General features: G+C 41.4%; 1 protein-coding gene across 6 annotated transcripts in view; it reads left to right on the top strand.

The window, feature by feature from the left end:
- The window catches only part of LOC139756395 (uncharacterized), a 665,354-nt gene that overhangs the window by 58,974 nt on the left and 585,918 nt on the right, over positions 1-20,462 (top strand). For all 6 annotated transcript variants that reach the window (XR_011714330.1, XR_011714331.1, XM_071675809.1 and 3 more), the window contains one exon: positions 17,993-18,216. Coding sequence is in view for 4 of the 6 variants with exons in the window: in XM_071675809.1 (XP_071531910.1) it covers positions 17,993-18,216 (224 nt within the window). In the remaining 2 variants the exon portion in view is untranslated. The remainder of the gene's footprint in view (positions 1-17,992; positions 18,217-20,462) is intronic.

The raw sequence follows: 20,462 nt of genomic DNA, 5'->3' as shown, positions 1-20,462 counted from the left end.
TTCCAGTGCTCAGCACACCAATAGGAAAAGAAGCTTTTTCCCATGTCTGTACTACATTTTTTTACTTTTGAGTTTTATTCCATTTGTCCTGGAAACTGTATTTTCTTGTTTCAAAAACATGTTCATGATTTACTTTATGAAGCTTGTTCAGAATTTTGAACACTTGAATTAAGTCGCTGCGAAGTCTGCATTTTTAAGGGAGAAGAATTCCAGTTGTTTTAGCCGCTTTTCATATGCCAGATTCCTAAGAGATGGGATCAGTTTGTCACACTTCTTTGTACTTGTTCTAATATTGCCTTGTCTTTTTTTATAGTTTAGGGACCAAAACTGTATGTTCGAATATTTCCTTGCCTTCTTTATAGTTTGGGGACCAAAACTGTACTGCATATTCAACGTGTGGTCTTACTACAGAATTATGAATTGTGAGAATTGTTTCTGGTGTCTTGCAATCTATGTTCCTGACTATGAAACCAAACATTTGGTTGCCTTGTTTACTTGCTGCTTCACACTGTTTAATGTATTTCAGATTGTTGCTAATGACAACTTCAAGGTCCTTTTCTTCACTTTAGTTATAGTTTCCGAATCGTTTGTAGTTGTAAAATATATTCTCCTTTCCAAAGTGCATAACTTTACACTTGTCTATATTAAACTTCATTTGTCGTCTGTCTGACCACTCTGCTTGTAAGTTGAAATCTCTTTGAATCATTTTGTAGTCCTGCCTGTTTACAGCTCTACCTCCTAGTTCAGTATCTTCAGCAGACTTGAAGGCCTTAGATATGAGACCAAGTTCAAGGTCATTAATGTATTTCATGAAAAGAATTGGGCGTAGGAGTGACCTCTTTTGGCATACCTCTCATTATGTTTAGCCAGTCTGAGGCTTCGCCATTTAATACTACACGCTGCTTTCTTCCAGTAAGCCAGTCTAGGGTTCTTCACCAATTCTGTGTGCCTTAAGTTTATGTAAAAGTCTCTTGTGAGGTTATTATTTTTATTATTTTGCTTTGTCACAGTCTCCCGCATTAGTGAGTTAGCACAAGGAAACAAGACGAAAGAAATGGCCCAACCCACCCACATACACATGTATATACATACACGTCCACACACGCACATATACATACCTATACATCTCAACGTGTACATATATATACACACACAGACATATCCATATATACACATGTACATAATTCATACTGTCTGCCTTTATTCATTCCCATTGCCACCCCGCCACACATGAAATAACAACCCCTCCCCCCCTCATGTGCGCGAGGTAGTGCTAGGAAAAGACAACAAAGGCCCCATTCGTTCACACTCAGTCTCTACCTGTCATGTAATAATGCACCGAAACCACAGCTCCCTCTCTACATCCAGGCTCCACAGAACTTTCCATGGTTTACCCCAGACGCTTCTCATGCCCTGGTTCAATCCATTGACATCATGTCGACCCCGGTATACCACATCGTTCCAATTCACTCTATTCCTTGCACGCCTTTCACCCTCCTAAATGTTCAGGCCCCGATCACTCATAATCTTTTTCACTCCATCTTTTCACCTCCAATTTGGTCTCCCGTTTCTCCTTGTTCCCTCCACCTCTGACACATGTATCCTATTGGCCAATCTTTCCTCACTCATTCTCTCCATGTGACCAAACCATTTCAATACAACCTCTTCTGCTCTCTCTACCACACTCTTTTTATTACCACACATCTCTCTTACCCTTACATTACTTACTCGGTCAAACCATCACACACCACATATTGTCCTCAAACATCTCATTTCCAACACATCCACCCTCCTCCGCACAACTCTATCCATAGCCCACGCCTCGCAACCATATAGCATTGTAGGAACCACTATTCCTTCAAACATACCCATTTTTGCTTTCCAAGGTAATGTTCTTGACTTCCACATATTTTTCAGTGCTCCCAGAACTTTTGCCCCCTCCCCCACCCCATGATTCACTTCTGCTTCCATGGTTGCATCCGCTGCCAAATCCACTCCCAGATATCTAAAACAGTTCACTTCCTCCTGTTTTTCTCCATTCAAACTTACCTCCCAATTGACTTGTCCCTCAACCCTACTGTACCTAATAATGTTGCTCTTATTCACATTTATTCTCAGCTTTCTTCTTTCACACTCTTTACCAAACTCAGTCACCAGCTTCTGCAGTTTCTCACACGAATCAGCCAACAGCGCTGTATCATCAGCGAACAACAACTGACTCACTTCCCAAGCTCTCTCATCCACAATAGACTGCATACTTGCCCCTCTTTCCAAAACTCTTGCATTCACCTCCCCAACAACCCCATCCATAAACAAATTAAACAATCATGGAGGCATTACACAACCCTGCCGCAAACCTACATTCACTGAGAACCAATCACTTTCCTCTCTTTCTACGCGTACACATGCCTTACATCCGAAATAAAAACTTTTCACTGCTTCTAACAACTTGCCTCCCACACTATATATTCTTAATATTCTTAATACCTTCCACAGAGCATCTCTATCAACTCTATCATATGCCTTCTCCAGATCCATAAATGCTACATGCAAATCCCTTTGCTTTTCTAAGTATTTCTCACATACATTCTTCAAAGCAAACACCTGATCCACACATCCTCTACCACTTCTGAAACCACACTGTTCTTCCCCAATCTGATGCTCTGTACATGCCTTCACCCTCTCAATCAATACCCTCCCATATAATTTCCCAGCAATACTCAACAAACTTATACCTTTGTGATTTGAGCACTCACTTTTATCCCCTTTGCCTTTGTACAATGGCCCTATGCAAGCATTCTGCCAATCCTCAGGTACCTCACCAAGAGACATACATACATTGAATAACCTGACCAACCAGTCAGCAATACAGTCACCCCCTTTTTTTAATAGATTCTATTGCAATACCATCCAAACCTGCTGCCTTGTTGGCTTTCATCTTCCACAAAGCTTTTACTACCTCTTCTGTGTTTACCTAATAATTTTTCCTAACCCTCTCACTTTGCACACCACCTCGACCAAAACACCCTATATCTGGCACGCTTTCATCAGACACATTCAACAAACCTTCAAAATACTCACTCCATCTCCTTCTCACATCACCACTACTTGTTATCACTTCCCCATTAGCCCCCTTCACTGAAGTTTTTATTTCTTCCCTTGTCTTATGCACTTTATTTACCTCCTTCCAAAACATCTTTTCATTCTCCCTAAAATTTATTGATACTCTCTCACCCCAACTCTCATTTGCCCTCTTTTTCACCTCTTGCACCTTTCTCTTGACCTCCTGCCTCTTTCTTTTATACATCTCCCAGTCATTTGCATAATTTCCTTGCAAAAATCGTCCACTTGTGAGGTACTTTATCCAAAACCTTTCAGAAATCTAAATATACTACATCAGATGGTCATTTTTTGTCCCAATTCTGATAAATAAAATTAGAAAATTCTAGCAAATTTGTCAGGCAGGATCTTCAACCGCAGAAATTGTGTTGATTGTCTGATTTAATTTTGTGTTCTCTTAGAAATGTGACTTTTGTATCATATTATTTTTCACATCATTTCACCTAACATTAACGCAACACTTATTAGGCGGTAGTTCAAGGCACTTTTTTTTTGTCTTCATTTTATATATAGGAGTCACATTTGTTAGTTTCCAGTCAGTTGGCACCTGACCATCCGATAGAGATTTGTTGAATATTTTTGTTATGAGGTATATAAGCTGTCTTCTGACCTTTATAGATCTTGAAGCCAAGTTATCTGTGCCATTAGATTTGTTAGGATTTAATTGGTCCATTTTTTTTTTTTTTTTTCTTTGTCGCTGTCTCCCACGTTTGTGAGGTAGCGCAAGGAAACAGATGAAAGAAATGGTCCAACCCACCCCCATACACATGTATATACATATGTCCACACACGCAAATATACATACCTACACAGCTTTCCATGGTTTACCCCAGACGCTTCACATGCCCCGATTCAATCCACTGACAGCACGTCAACCCCGGTATACCACATCGCTCCAATTCACTCTATTCCTTGCCCTCCTTTCACCCTCCTGCATGTTCAGGCCCCGATCACACAAAATCTTTATCACTCCATCTTTCCACCTCCAATTTGGTCTCCCTCTTCTCCTCGTTCCCTCCACCTCCGACACATATATCCTCTTGGTCAATCTTTCCTCACTCATTCTCTCCATGTGCCTAAACCATTTCAAAACACCCTCTTCTGCTCTCTCAACCACGCTCTTTTTATTTCCACACATCTCTCTTACCCTTACGTTACTTACTCGATCAAACCACCTCACACCACACATTGTCCTCAAACATCTCATTTCCAGCACATCCATCCTCCTGCGCACAACTCTATCCATAGCCCACGCCTCGCAACCATACAACATTGTTGGAATCACTATTCCTTCAAACATACCCATTTTTGCTTTCCGAGATAATGTTCTCGACTTCCACACATTCTTCAAGGCTCCCAGAATTTTCACCCCCTCCCCCACCCTATGATCCACTTCCACTTCCATGGTTCCATCCGCTGCCAGATCCACTCCCAGATATCTAAAACACTTCACTTCCTCCAGTTTTTCTCCATTCAAACTCACCTCCCAATTGACTTGACCCTCAACCCTACTGTACCTAATAACCTTGCTCTTATTCACATTTACTCTTAACTTTCTTCTTTCACACACTTTACCAAACTCAGTCACCAGCTTCTGCAGTTTCTCACATGAATCAGCCACCAGCGCTGTATCATCAGCGAACAACAACTGACTCACTTCCCAAGGTCCATGTATTTAAGTAATTCCGAGCTCTTTATTTCTCTAACCTTCAACTCTTCAGCAGATCCTTGAAACATTTTTATTGGTTGTGGTCTTCGAGATGTTTCTTCAATTGTGAATTATTTCTTTATATTTTTTTATACTTTGTCGCTGTTTCCTGCGTTAGCGAGATAGTGCAAGGAAACGGACGAAAGAATAGCCCAACCCACCCACATACACATGTATATACATACACGTCCACACACACATATACATACCTATACATTTCAATGTATACATATATATATATATATACATACACAGACACATACATACGCATGTATGTAATTCATACTCGCTGCCTTTATTCATTCCCGTCACCACCATGCCACAAATGAAATGACACACCCCTCCCCCCGTGCATGCGCGAGGTAGTGCTAGAAAAAGACAACAAAGGCCACATTTGTTCACCCTCAGAGTCTAGCTGTCATGTGTAATGCACCGAAACCACAGCTTCCTTTTCACATCCAGGCCCCACAAAAGTTTCCATGGTTTACCCCAGACACTCACATGCCCTGGGTCAGTCCATTGACAGCACGTCGACCCTGGTATGCCACATCGTTCCAATGCACTCCATTCCTTGTGCGTCTTTCACCTTCCTGCATATTCAGGCCCCGATCGCTCAAAATCTTTTTCACTCCATCTTTCGACTTCCAGTTTGGTCTCCTACTTCTCCTTGTTCCCTCCACCTTTGACACATATATCCTCTTTGTCAATCTTTCCTCACTCATCCTCTCCATGTGACCAAACCATTTCAATACACCCTCTTCTGCTCTCTCAACCACACTCTTTTTATTACCACGTATTACTCTCACCCTTTCAGTACTTACTCGATCAAACCACCTCACACCACATATTGTCCTCAAACATCTCATTTCCAACACATCCAGCCTCCTCCGCACAACCCTGTCTATAGCCCACGCCTTGCAACCATATACCATTGTTGGAACCACTATTCCTTCAAACATACCCATTTTTACTTTCCGAGATAATGTTCTCGCCTTCCACACATTCTTCAACGCCCCCAGAACCTTTGCCCCCTCCCCCTCCCTGTGACACTTACGCTTCCATGGTTCCATCTGCTGCCAAATCCACTCCTAGATATCTAAAACACTTCACTTCCTCGAGTTTTTCTCCATTCAAACTTACCTCTCAATTGACTCGTCCCTCAACCCTACTGTACCTAATAACCTTGCTATTATTCACATTTACTCTTAGCTTTCTTCTTTTACATGCTTTACCGAACTCACTCATCAGCTTCTGCAGTTTCTCACCCGAATCAGTCACTAGCACTGTATCGTCAGCGAACAACAAATGACTCACTTTCCAAGCCCTCTCATCGATAACACACTGCATACTTGCCCCTCTTTCCAAAACTCTTGCATTCACCTCCCTAACAACCCCATCCATAAACAAATTAAACAACCATGGAGACATCACGCACCCCTGCCACAAACCGACATTCACTGGGAACCAATCACTTTCCTCTCTTCCTACTCGTACACATGCCTTACATCCTCGATAAAAACTTTTCACTGCTTCTAGGAACTTGCCTCCCACACTATATACTCTTAATACCTTCCACAGAGCATCTCTATCAACTCTTATCATATGCCTTCTCCAGATCCATAAATGCTACATACAAATCTATTTGTTTTCTAAGTATTTCTCATATACATTCTTCAGAGCAAACACCTGATCCACACATCCTCTACCACTTCTGAAACCACACTGCTCTTCCCCAATCTTACGCTCTGTACATGCCTTCACCCTCTCAATCAATACTCTCCCATATAATTTCCCAGGAAAACTCAACAAATTTATACCTCTGTAATTTGAACACTCATTTTACCCCCTTTGCCTTTGTACAGTGACACTATGCAAGCATTCCGCCAATCCTCAGGCACTTCACCATGAGCCATACATACATTGAATATCCTCACCAACCAGTCAACGACACCATCACCCCCCTTTTTTAATAGATTCCACTGCAATACCATCCAAACCCGCCTCCTTGCCGGCTTTCATCTTCCGCAAAGCTTTCACTACCTCTTCTCTGTGTACCAAACCATTCTCCCTGACCCTCTTGCTTCCCACACCACCTCGACCAAAACACCCTATATCCGCCACTCTTATCATCTAAATTATTCAACAAATCTTCAGAATACTCACTCCATCTCCTTCTCACATCACCACTACTTGTTATTACCTTCCCAATAGCCGCCTTCACCGATGTTCCTATTTGTTCTCTTGTCTTAAGCACTTTATTTACCTCCCTCCAAAGCATCTTTTTTTTCTCCCTAAAATTTAATGATACTCTCTCACCGCAACTCTTATTTGCCCTCTTTTTCACCTTTTGCACCTTTTTCTTGACCTCCTACCTCTTTCTTTTATACATCTCCCAGTTATTTGCACTATTTCCCCGCAAAAATCGTCCAAATGCCTTTCTCTTCTCTTTCACTAGTAATCTTACTTCTCCATCCCACCACTCACTACCCTTCCTAATCCGCCCACCTCCAATGCTTCTCATGCCACAAGCATCTTTTGCGCAAGCCATCACTGCTTCCCTAAATACATCCCATTCCTCCCCCACTTCACTTGCGTCCTTTGATCTCACCTTTTTCCATTCTGCACTGAGTCTCTCCTGGTACTTCCTCATGCAGGTCTCCTTCCCAAGCTCACTTACTCTCGCCACTCTCTTCACCCCAACATTTTCTCTTCTTTTCTGAAAACCTTTACATATCTTCACCTTCGCCTCTACAAGATAATGATCAGACATCCCTCCAGTTGCACCTCTCAGCACATTAACATCCAAAAGTCTCTCTTTCACCCACTTATCAATTAACACGTAATCCAATAACGCTCTCTGGCCATCTCTCCTACTAACATACGTATACTTATGTATATCTCTCTTTTTAAACCAGGTATTCCCAATCACCAGTCCTTTTTCACCACACAAATCTACAAGCTCTTCACCATTTCGATTTACAACACTGAACACCCCATGTACACCAATTATTTCCTCAACTGCCACATTATTCACCTTTGCTTTCAGTTCACCCATCACTATAACTCGGTCTTGTGCATCAAAACTGCTAACACACTCACTCATCTGCTCCCAAAACACTTGCCTCTCATGATCTTTCTTCTCATGCCCAGGTGCATTTGCACGAATATCCACCCATCTCTCTCCATCCACTTTCAGTTTTACCCCTATCAATCTAGAGTTTACTTTCTTACACACTCTTATCACATACTCCCACAACTCCTGTTTCAGTAGTTGTGCTACTTCAGGAGTAGTGCTATTTCTTTCTTTGCTCTTGTCCTCTCACCATCCTCTGACTTTGCTCCCAAAACATTCCCAAACCACTCTTCCCCTTTACCCATGAGCTTCGTTTCATGCAGAGCCAAAACATCCAGGTTCCTTTCCTCAAACATACTACCTATCTCTCCTTTTTTCTCATCTTAGTTACAGCCACACACATTTAGACACCCCAATCTGAGCCTTCGAGGAGGATGAGCACTCCCCGTGTGACTCCTTCCTTTGTTTCTCCTTATAGAAATTTCGAATACAAGGAGGGGAGGGTTTCTAGTCCCCCACCCCCATCCCCTTTAGTCGCCTTCTTCGACATGCGGGGAATGCGTTGGAAGTATTCTTTCTCCCCTATCCTTAGGGATAAGATCAATTGTGAATATAGTTAAAAAATAATTTAGTGTGGTAGCCATTTCCTTGTTGTTAGTAGTTAGTGTGTCATGTTTGTTTCGTAATGGTCCAGTTTCTTCTTTTACTGTCTTCCTTTGTCTTATATATTTGAAGAATTCTTTAGGATTTATCTTTACTTTCAAGGAAATTCTTTTTTCTTCCTCACATTTACTCTCTTATGACCTTACACTCTCTTTGGATTTTGATCGATTCCTGAAGATTTTTATCTGTTCTCATTGGTTTGAATTTCTTAAGTTTTCTTCTTTTGGCAAATTAGTCCTTCTATTCTCCTATTTATCCATGATGGCTTTGAAATATTGCAGCAAGTTCTCTTTGTAATTCGTGAAATTTGTTTATTTTTGATCTCCACTAATGTATTTTTAGAATTATTCCACATTACCTCTACTGTAGAAATGCCATGAAGTTTTGTCCAATTGGTACCGCGAATTTCGTGTCTAATGTTTTCAAAATTTAATCAAATTGTGATTGCTGTTTGACAAACTTTCGTAGACTTTGCAAGATAATTAAGTTTGTGTCACTAGTGAGGATAAGACCAAGAATGTTGTTACCTCTAGTTGGTTTTTTGATTAACTGTTCTAGGAAAGCGTCTTCGATCTGTACTGTTAGCCTCATTCCCTCTTGATCATCTGCTAAAGTGTTCCAATTTATGTTTGGATTGTTGAAGTCTCCTACTATTATAGCCTCTTTGATATTTACTATAGATTTGATTTCTTTGTATAACATCTTTATTGTCATCCTCTTTTTGCTTAGGAGGTCTAAATAATGCTGAGATGTAGTTTACTTTTGAACCTGTTGGTAATATCAATATAAAGAGTCGTAAGTGTGTTTGTCTACTTTGCTTATCTTATTAGCATTTAGATTGTTATGAACGAAGATTATAACTCCATCACCTACCCTGTACAAGTGATCTTTCATAAATAGCTTATATTTGGGTCTTGCTAACTTGGCGATTAAGTGTTTACTCTCAGAGTTTACCCACGTTTCTGATATTGCAATAATGTTCGCTTTTTCAGTAACTGCACAGGATAAGCTCATTGCACTTTGATTGTTATGAACGAAAATCAAAACTCCACCACCTACCCTGTACAAGCGATGTTTCATAAATAGTTTTTATCTGGGTATTGCTAACTTGGCAAGTACGTGTTTATTTTCAGAGTTTACCCACGTTTCTGAGATTGCAATAATGTACAGTTTTTCATTAACTGCACAGGATATAAGGTAAAAGATATAAGATATAATGATGCTCTTGGCATTTGGGTATATTAAACTTACTTTCGAGTTGATTTCTATACTGAATTTGGCTTTTTTGTTTTTGTACTGTTGGTATGCATCTTTGTATTATCACTGTTAATGGCTTCATTTTCAGCAGTGGGAGAGAAATGGTTCTCCGTCTATTTTAGGTTCGCTGCCTTACTCTGACCTTCCCTGCACTGTGCCCTACCAGCCTTGTTCTCCTAAAGTTACCTGAGAGTTGACCTGTATCTGTGCTAACCCACTACATATACTGCCCAAGTTGTCCTCAACTGATCCTACTAGCCCTTCCTTTGCTAATTCCTGTGCATGCGAGGTTACCGCTACTCCCCGAGGGACCCTACCACCAAAGTCCCGTCCATCCTTTACGGCTACCATTATCACGGTCAAACTAGATGCCTTGTTCCTCAGATATCGTTCACACTCAGATCCCCCCCACAGCTACCTCCTCACTATTCATTTGTTAGCTAGACCATGATTTGCTCTCCTGAGTAGTTTATCTCTCTGCCAAGGTGGGCTGTCCGTATCCCATTTAAGTGAAGACCATCCCTAGTGTACAGAAATCTATTATGATTAAAATGGTCCCATAGTGGTGAAGTGAGGAGATGGAGTGAGTATTTTGAAGGTTTGTTGAATGTGTTTGATGATAGAGTGGCAGATACAGGGTGTTTTGGTCGAGGTGGTGTGCAAAGTGAGAGGGTCAGGGAGAATGGTTTGTTAAACAGAGAAGAGGTAGTGAAAGCTTTACAGAAGTTGGAAGCTGGCAAGGGGGTAGGTTTGGGTGGTATTGCAGTGGAATTTATTAAAAAAGGTGGTGACTGTGTTGTTGACTGGTTGTTAAGGATATTCAGTGTATGCATGGTTAATGGTGAAGTGCCTGAGGATTGGCGGAATGCATGCATAGTGCCCATTGGATAAAGGCAAAGGGGATTAAGGTTATTTATTTATTTAATTATTTATTATACTTTGTCGCTGTCTCCTGCATTAGCAAGGTACCACAAGGAAACAGACGAAAGAATGGCCCAACCCACCCATATACACATGTATATACCTACATGTTCACACACAGCACATACATATCTATACATCTCAGCATATACATATATATATATATATACACACACAGACATATACACATATACACATGTACGTAATTCGTACTATCTGCCCATGTTCATTTCCGTCGGCACCCCACCACACTTGAAATGAAAACCCCCTCCCCCTGCATGTGCACAAGTTAGCGCTAGGAAAAGACAACAAAGGCCACATTCATTCACACTCACATTCTAGCTGTCATGTATAATGCACTGAAATCACAGCTCCCTTTCCACATCCAGGCTCCACAAAACTTTCCATGGTTACCCCAGACACTTCACATGCCCTGGTTCAATCCATTGACAGCAAGTCGACCCCGCTATTCTGCATTGTTCCAATTCACTATATTCCTTGCATGACTTTCACCCTCCTGCATGTTCAGGCCCCGATCACTCAAAATCTTTTTCACTCCATCATTCCACCTCCAGTTTAGTCTCCCACTTCTCTTCATTCCCTCCACCTCTGACACATATATCCTCTTTGTCAATCTTTCCTCACTCATGTGACTAAACCATGTCAAAACACCCTCTTCTGCTGTCTCAACCACACTCTTTTTACTACCACACATCTCTCTTACCCTTTCATTACTTACTCGATCAAACCACCTCACACCACATATTGTCCTCAAACGTGTCATTTCCAGCACATCCACCCTCCTCCGCACAACTCTATCTATAGCCCACACCTCGCAACCATATAACATTGTTGGAACCACTATTCCTTCAAACATACCCATTTTTGCTTTCCGAGATAATGTTCTCGACTTCCACACATTTTTCAATGCTCCCAGAACTTTTGCCCCCAACTCCTCCCCATGATTCACTTCCGCTTCCATGGTTGCATCCACTGCCAGATCCACTCCCAGATATCTAGAACAGATCACTTCCTCCAGTTTTTCTCCGTTTAAACTTACCTCCCAATTGACTTGCCCCTCAACCCAACTGTACCTAATAACCTTGCTCTTACTCACATTTATTCTCAGCTTTCTTCTTTCACACTCTTTACCAAACTCATTCACCAGCTTCTGCAGTTTCTCACATGAATCAGCCACCAGCGCTGTATCACCAGCGAACAACAACTGACACACTTCCCTAGCTCTCTCATCCACAACACACTGCATACTTGCCCCTCTTTCCAAAACTCTTGCATTCACCTTCCTAACAACCCAATCAATAAACAAATTAAACAACCATGGAGACATCACATACCCCTGCCGCAAACCAACATTCACTGAGAACCAATCACTTTCCTCTCTTCCTACATGTACACATGCCTTACATCCTTGATTAAAACTTTTCACTGCTTCTAACAACTTGCCTCCCACCCCATATATTCTTGATTCCTTCCGCAGAGCATCTCTATCAACTCTTATCATCTGCCTTCTCCAGATCCATAAATGCTATATACAAATCCATTTGCTTTTCTAAGTATTTCTCACATACATTCTTCAAAGCAAACAACTGATCCACACATCCTCTACCACTTCTGAAAGCACACTGCTCTTCCCCAATCTAATGCTGTGTACATGCCTTTACCCTCTCAATCAATACCCTCCAATATAATTTCCCAGGAATGCTCAACAAACTTATACCTCTGTAATTTGAGCACTCACTTTTATCCTCTTTGCCTTTGTACAATGGCACTATGCAAGCATTCCTCCAATCCTCAGGCAACTCACCATGAGTCATACATACATTAAATAACCTTCCCAACCAGTCAACAAAACAGTCACCCACTTTTTTAATAAATTCTACTGCAATACCATCCAAACCCGCTGCCTTACCGGCTTTCATCTTCCACAAAACTTTTACTACCTCTTCTCTGTTTACCAAATAATTTTCCCTAACCCTCTCACTTTGCACACCACCTCGACCAAAACACCCTTTATCTGCCACTCTTATCATCAAACATTCAACAAACCTTCAAAATACTCACTCCCTCTACTTTTCACATCACCACTACTTGTTATCACCTCCCCATTAGCCCCCTTCACTGAAGTTCCCATTTGTTCCCTTGTCTTACGCACTTTATTTACCTCCGTCCAAAACATCTTTTTATTCTCCCTAAAATTTAATGATACTCTCTCACCCCAACTCTCATTTGCCCTCTTTTTCACCTCTTGCACCTTTCTCTTGACCTCCTGCCTCTTTCTTTTATACTTCTCATGGTCATTTGCATTATTTCCCTGCAAAAATCGTCCAAATGCCTCTCTCTTTTCTTTCACTAATAATCTTACTTCTTCATCCCACCATTCGCTACCCTTTCTAATCTGCCTACCTCCCACTCTTCACATGCCACAAGCATCTTTTGCGCAAGCCATCACTGGTTCCCTAAATACATCCCATTCCTTCCCCACTCCCCTTACGTCCTTTGTTTTCACCTTTTTCCATTCTGTACTCATACGTTTTGTATGCAGTATTATCTCGTACAGCAATGTGAGGTATTGAGACCTTCATTTGTTCATGGAGAACATTCAAAGTACATTTCCACAGATTCATACATCAGTACACTCATTTATACATGTCCCTAACCACATGTTCATTTTTTTAACTTTACATATGAACTTTATTAGTTTTCTTTTCTCTCAGTCATCTCCTTTGCTTCTTTCCTGTATGCTCATATGACCACAGTATGGCTGTATTTTCATTCATAGATACCTATCTGCCTTGTCAACATAATCTCAGATTTCCTCAAACTTTGATCTGTGAAGTCTATGCCAAAACGTATTTCACCTATTTATGCTGTACTGGCCTCTTTACTGTTGCAGACCTATGCCTTAATATCACATGAAATAGAACTTCTTATAACAAACAAAGCACACTACACTTGATGGCTTTAGATACTTTTCTTAGGTTATTGCCTTTAAAAGTGTTGCTGTTTGCTTATGTTGCATCACATAAGGAGGATATAAGTGCAGAGACCTATAGAAAAAACAGAGGTAAAAAAAGGGCGATAATGAGGCTGAAGGTAGAAAGCCACCTGGAGTGGATGGGATAATGGCTGAAATGCTAAAATATGAAGGAGAAAGTGTGATAGAGTTGATGCATCTTATATGCTATTTAGCATGGAAACAGAGGGTTATACCTGAGGATTGAATGAAAGCTATTATTGTTCCTTGACTCAAAGGAAAAGGTGCAAAGGAATGTAGCAGTTGTAGGGGAATAAATCTATTAAGTATACCAGGAAAAGTGTATACAAGAATAATAATTGAGAGTGATGGAAGTGACTAAATGCTGAATAAGTGAAGAGCAAGGGGGTTTTAAGAAAGAAAGGGATGTGTGGATCAGATTTTTGTAGTAAAGATGACTGTGGAAAAGTATTTAGCAAAAGGTAAGATGTACGCAGCTTTTATGGATCTGGAGAAAGCTTGTGACAGAGTGAAGTGGAATGCTCTGTGGGATGTGTTAAGGATATATGGTGTAGGGAGACAACTGTTGAATGGTGTAAAAGCCTCCCATTGACTAACAAATGCATGTGTGAGTGGATGGAGAGCTGAGCAAAAGTTTTGGGATACATGTAGGTTTGAGGCAGGGCTGTAGCTTTTTAATGTATATATGGATGGAGTGATAAGAGAGATGAAAGCAAAACTAGGAAAAGGGGGTGCAGAGATGGAGTGTGGTGGTGAGATATGGTGGGTAGTGGCAAGCCTGTTTGTGGATGATACTGTGATGTTTGTGGAGAGTCAAGAGGAGTTGCAGAAGGTTGTAAGTTTGATTAATGATGTATGTAAGCATAGGAGATTGAAGGAAAATGCTATATTCTTTATTTATTTTGCTTTGTCGCTGTCTACCATGTTTGCGAGGTAGCGCAAGGAAACAGACGAAAGAAATGGCCCAACCCACCCACATACACATGTATATACATACATGTCCACACACGCAAATATACATACCTATACATCTCAATGTACACATATATATACACACACAGACATATACATATATACTCATGTACATAATTCATACTGTCTGCCTTTATTTATTCCCATCGCCACCCCGCCACACATGGAATAACATCCCCCTCCCCCTCATGTGTGCGAGGTAGCGCTAGGAAAAGACAAAGGCCCCATTCGTTCACACTCAGTCTCTAGCTGTCATGTAATAATGCCCGAAACCACAGCTCCCTTTCCACATTCAGGCACCACAGAACTTTCCATGGTTTACCCCAGATGCTTCACATGCCCTGATTCAATCCATTGACAGCACATCGACCCCGGTATACCACATCGATCCAATTCACTCTTTTCCTTGCCCGCCTTTCACCCTCCAGCATGTTCAGGCCCTGATCACTCAAAATCTTTTTCACTCCATCTCTCCACCTCCAATTTGGTCTCCCACTTCTCCTCGTTCCCTCCACCTCTGACACATATATCCTCTTGGTCAATCTTTCCTCACTCATTCTCTCCATGTGCCCAAACCATTTCAAAACACCCTCTTCTGCTCTCTCAACCATGCTCTTTTTATTTCCACACATCTCTCTTACCCTTTCATTACTTACTCGATCAAGCCACCTCACACCACATATTGTCCTCAAACATCTCATTTCCAGAACATCCACCCTCCTGCGCACAACTCTATCCATAGCCCACGCCTCACAACCATACAACAGTGTTGAAACCACCATTCCTTCAAACATAGCCATTTTTGCTTTCCGAGATAATGTTCTCGACTTCCAAACATTCTTCAAGGCTCCCAGGATTTTCGCCCCCTCCCCCACCCTATGATTCACTTCCGCTTCCATGGTTCCATCCGCTGCCAGATCCACTCCCAGATATCTAAAACACTTTACTTCCTCCAGTTTTTCTCCATTCAAACTTACCTCCCAATTGACTTGACCCTCAACCCTACTGTACCTAATAACCTTGCTCTTATTCACATTTACTTTTAACTTTCTTCTTTCACGCACTTTACCAAACTCAGTCACCAGCTTCTGCAGTTTCTCACCTGAATCAGCCACCAGCGCTGTATCACCAGCGAACAACAACTGACTCACTTCCCAAGCTCTCTCATCCAGAACAGACTGCATACTTGCCCCTCTTGCTAAAACTCTTGCATTCACCTCCCTAACAACCCCATCCATAAACAAATTACATAACCATGGAGACATCACACACCCCTGCTGCAAACCTACATTCACTGAGAACCAATCACTTTCCTCTCTTCCTACATGTACACATGCCTTACATCCTTGATAAGGAAAATGCAAGTAGAAATAAAGTAATGGAGTTTGAAAGGAAATGGAGTGAAAGTATAAATTTTGTAAAGCCATGTAGATTGGAAGAAGAAAGGGTACTAAATTGTGCTATGAATTTTTTTTTTTTTTTTTTGCTTTGTCGCTGTCTCCCGCGTTTGCGAGGTAGCGCAAGGAAACAGATGAAAGAAATGGCCCAACCCACCCCCATACACATGTATATACATACGTCCACACATGCAAATACACATACGTACACAGCTTTCCATGGTTTACCCCAGACGCTTCACATGCCCTGATTCAATCCACTGACAGCACGTCAACCCCGGTATACCACATCGATCCAGTTCACTCTATTCCTTGCCCTCCTTTCACCCTCCTGCATGTTCAGGCCCCAATCACACAAAATCTTTTTCACTCCATCTTTCCACCTCCAATTTGGTCTCCCACTCCTCCTCGTTCCCTCCACCTCCGACACATATATCCTCTTGGTCAGTCTTTCCTCACTCATTCTCTCCATGTGCCCAAACCATTTCAAAACACCCTCTTCTGCTCTCTCAACCACACTCTTTTTATTTCCACACATCTCTCTTACCCTTACGTTACTTACTCAATCAAACCACCTCACACCACACATTGTCCTCAAACATCTCATTTCCAGCACATCCATCCTCCTGCGCACAACTCTATCCATAGCCCACGCCTCGCAACCATACAACATTGTTGGAACCACTATTCCTTCAAACATACCCATTTTTGCTTTCCGAGATAATGTTCTCGACTTCCACACATTCTTCAAGGCTCCCAGGATTTTCGCCCCCTCCCCCACCCTATGATCCACTTCCGCTTCCGTGGTTCCATCCGCTGCCAGATCCACTCCCAGATATCTAAAACACTTTACTTCCTCCAGTTTTTCTCCATTCAAACTTACCTCCCAATTGACTTGACCCTCAACCCTACTGTACCTAATAACCTTGCTCTTATTCCCATTTACTCTTAACTTTCTTCTTTCACACACTTTACCAAACTCAGTCACCAGCTTCTGCAGTTTTTCACATGTGCTATGGATATATGGCAAAAAAGACTGGAAGAAATGAGGGAATTTAAGTATCTGTGAGGTGTCTTGGGTAAGTGAGGTGATATGGAAGGAGACATAAGGGAGAGAGCAGTACAGGGTAGAAGAGTATTGGGTCCCTTAATAGAATAATGAAGGGTAGAGGTGTAAGTATGGAAGTGAAGAGAGGATTAAGGGACAGCATAGTCCTCCCAGCCCTGACCTATGCAGCAGAAACGTACATGGAATGAGACACTGAGGTCAAGAATCCAGGCTGTGGAAATGAACTATTTGAAAAGAGCACATGGTATGACTAGATGGAATGAAGAAAGAAATGAGTGTATGAGAGATGTGGAATGGCAATGAATGCAAAGGGAGTGAATTGTGGAGTGGTAGAATTGGTGAAATGTAATACATTGTGGAGGTTTGGGCATGTGGAAAGAATGCAAGATTGGAAGTTTACAAGGAGAGTGTATGATTGTAGAATTAGAGGTTTTGGTGTGAGAGGGAGACCACCTGTGACATGAGCAAGTAGGGTGGAGTAGTAGAGGGAGAGAAACAGTGGAATGGTTTTTGCAAGGGAGAAATGAAAATGCATGGAATGGTGTTTGTAAGGGAGGCATGAAAGTACTGGCATAAGTGGAGATTCTTTTGCCACGGCCACCCCTTGATGGGAGTTCCTAGAGGGAATGGGCATCAGAGATATATACAAACTACTAATAGCATGTTATGTTTCCTTCTTTCAGTTTTTCAGGTTTTATTGTAAGACACAAATATATAATCTAGTATGTATTTTTGAGAAAGGGACATTTTAAAGAATTTTTCTAAATCATTTTCCTTAACCTTATTTCACTTGCAGGGCTAGAGTTCATGCACAACGTAAATTTGCTCAAGGTTCACAACCAAACAGTCCTGCTCCAACTCCAGTTAAGGAGACAAGAGAATTAAGAGATAGGAGTGGCTCTTCAGAAGCAAGAAGTAGAGTTGTCAGCCAGGTTCATCCACCTCCCCCTCCTCTAGATATTGTTGAAGTACCAGTTAGACCAACAGTTGAAGATTTCCTTACTTTTCTTTGTTACAGAGGTGAGATACAAATACAGATGTCTTTTTTTTGTGTGTGTGTGTTTGTGCCTACATACATAGGAGTAAAGACATGGTGCATATATATACAAGGTTCAAAGAAGGGAAACACAAGTGTGAAAACTCTCTCCAAAACATACAGATAATAATTACACTCAGCTGAATGGCTGCCTAAATCCAATAAATCATTATTTAGTTATATATTTATTTACGCTGTTTTCTGTGTTGTAATGGTTAGTGTTGCTTTGAATACTGGCCATGACTGTTGACCTTCAGCCGACAAAACTGTTCATCCTTACCTCAGGGCTGGTTAGTAAATGGTTACCTGGCTGAAGTTGGGGCGAAAGATCAAATTCATAAGAGTAAAGACTTGGTATATGTGTCCATAAGGTTAAGAGACTGACAAATGCAGGTGTAAAATTTCCTACCCTTACAACATAAATAGTAATCATGCACGAAAACTCTTTAGGAAAATGTAGATTTCCATGGAGACATTAAGTCAAGAGACACAGATTCCTTTAAGTTACACTGGAGAATTTCCTACATTAGCACATCATTGAACATATGAAAACTAAGGGGATGATGCATAATCTCTGCTAGACCTTTTCTTTCACACTTTAGTGGCATGAAAATACTCATAGAACATATATGATGCTCCTAGTAGAAAAAGTGGTCATATAGTGTTTTTGTTTGACTAAATGGTGGAGGAGGATACAGAGGAACCCAGAGAGGAAATACAGTTGAGGCATCTATGTGGAGCTGATCAAATTCACCAAGAGTTCTATGAATTAAGAGGTCATGGGTGTACTATTGAGGATATTCAAGTATAAATGATACTTTAGCCAGCCAGCAAATGAAGGATACAGGAGAGCAAGGGATAAGTACTGCAAGGTTAAGAGGGAGGAGCAAAGAGATTTTGAAGAGTGTTGTGGACAAAGAAAAAGTATCCAAATCATTCCATCAAATTTATTGGGAGCAAACTGTCACATAAAGAGCAACATCCAGGCTAAGGGACTTGAAGGGAAAAATTCTTGAGAGTGATTAAGCAATGTGCGAGTTGAGTGATAGATTTAAGATTGTTTTGCTGTGGAGAACAGGTCTTGGAGGTCTTGGTAGGTAGACTTTTTTAAAAGTATGTTTCATAAATCATACATTTTTTAATGCAATGATTAGTTGTTTATGGATGTAAAAGATTAACTCAAAATATTTTGTTTTAAATGTCCATATTTTAGATAGGGTATCCCTGGGGATAGGGGAGAAAACTTCCCATGTATTCCCTGCGTGTCATAGAAGGTGACTAAAAGGGGAGGGGGGGGGGGGGGGCTAGAAATCTTCCCCTTCTGTTTTTAATTTTTCAAGAGAAGGAACAGAGAAGGGGGCCAATTGAGGATATTTCCTTTGAGGCTCATCCCTCTGTTCTAAATGCTGCCTCACTAATGTGGGAAATGGTAAATATGTAGGAAAAGAATACATAATGAAATATGCAGTTGCTGAATGACGGAGTTTTCCCATTGAATTCAAAAATAGCTTTTTTTTTTTTTTTTGCTTTGTCGCTGTCTCCCGCGTTTGCGAGGTAGCGCAAGGAAACAGACGAAAGAAATGGCCCAACCCACCCCCATACACATGTATATACATACGTCCACACTCGCAAATATACATACCTACATAGCTTTCCATGGTTTACCCCAGACGCTTCATATGCCCTGATTCAATCCACTGACAGCACGTCAACCCCTGTATACCACATCGATCCAATTCACTCTATTCCTTGCCCTCCTTTCACCCTCCTGCATGTTCAGGCCCCGATCACACAAAATCTTTTTCACTCCATCTTTCCACCTCCAATTTGGTCTCCCACTTCTCCTCGTTCCCTCCACCTCCGACACATATATCCTCTTGGTCAATCTTTCCTCACTCATTCTCTCCATGTGCCCAAACCATTTCAAAACACCCTCTTCTGCTCTCTCATCCACGCTCTTTTTATTTCCACACATCTCTCTTACCCTTACGTTACTTACTCGATCAAACCACCTCACACCACACATTGTTCTCAAACATCTCATTTCCAGCACATCCATCCTCCTGCGCACAACTCTATCCATAGCCCACGCCTTGCAACCATACAACATTGTTGGAACCACTATTCCTTCAAACATACACATTTTTGCTTTCCGAGATAATGTTCTCGACTTCCACACATTCTTCAAGGCTCCCAGGATTTTCGCCCCCTCCCCCACCCTATGATCCAC

Source organism: Panulirus ornatus, chromosome 21 (genome assembly GCF_036320965.1).
Source record: "Panulirus ornatus isolate Po-2019 chromosome 21, ASM3632096v1, whole genome shotgun sequence".
Lineage (NCBI taxonomy): Eukaryota > Metazoa > Arthropoda > Malacostraca > Decapoda > Palinuridae > Panulirus > Panulirus ornatus.
Note: the sequence above shows the minus strand (reverse complement) of the source record. Positions and strands in the feature narration are given on the sequence as shown.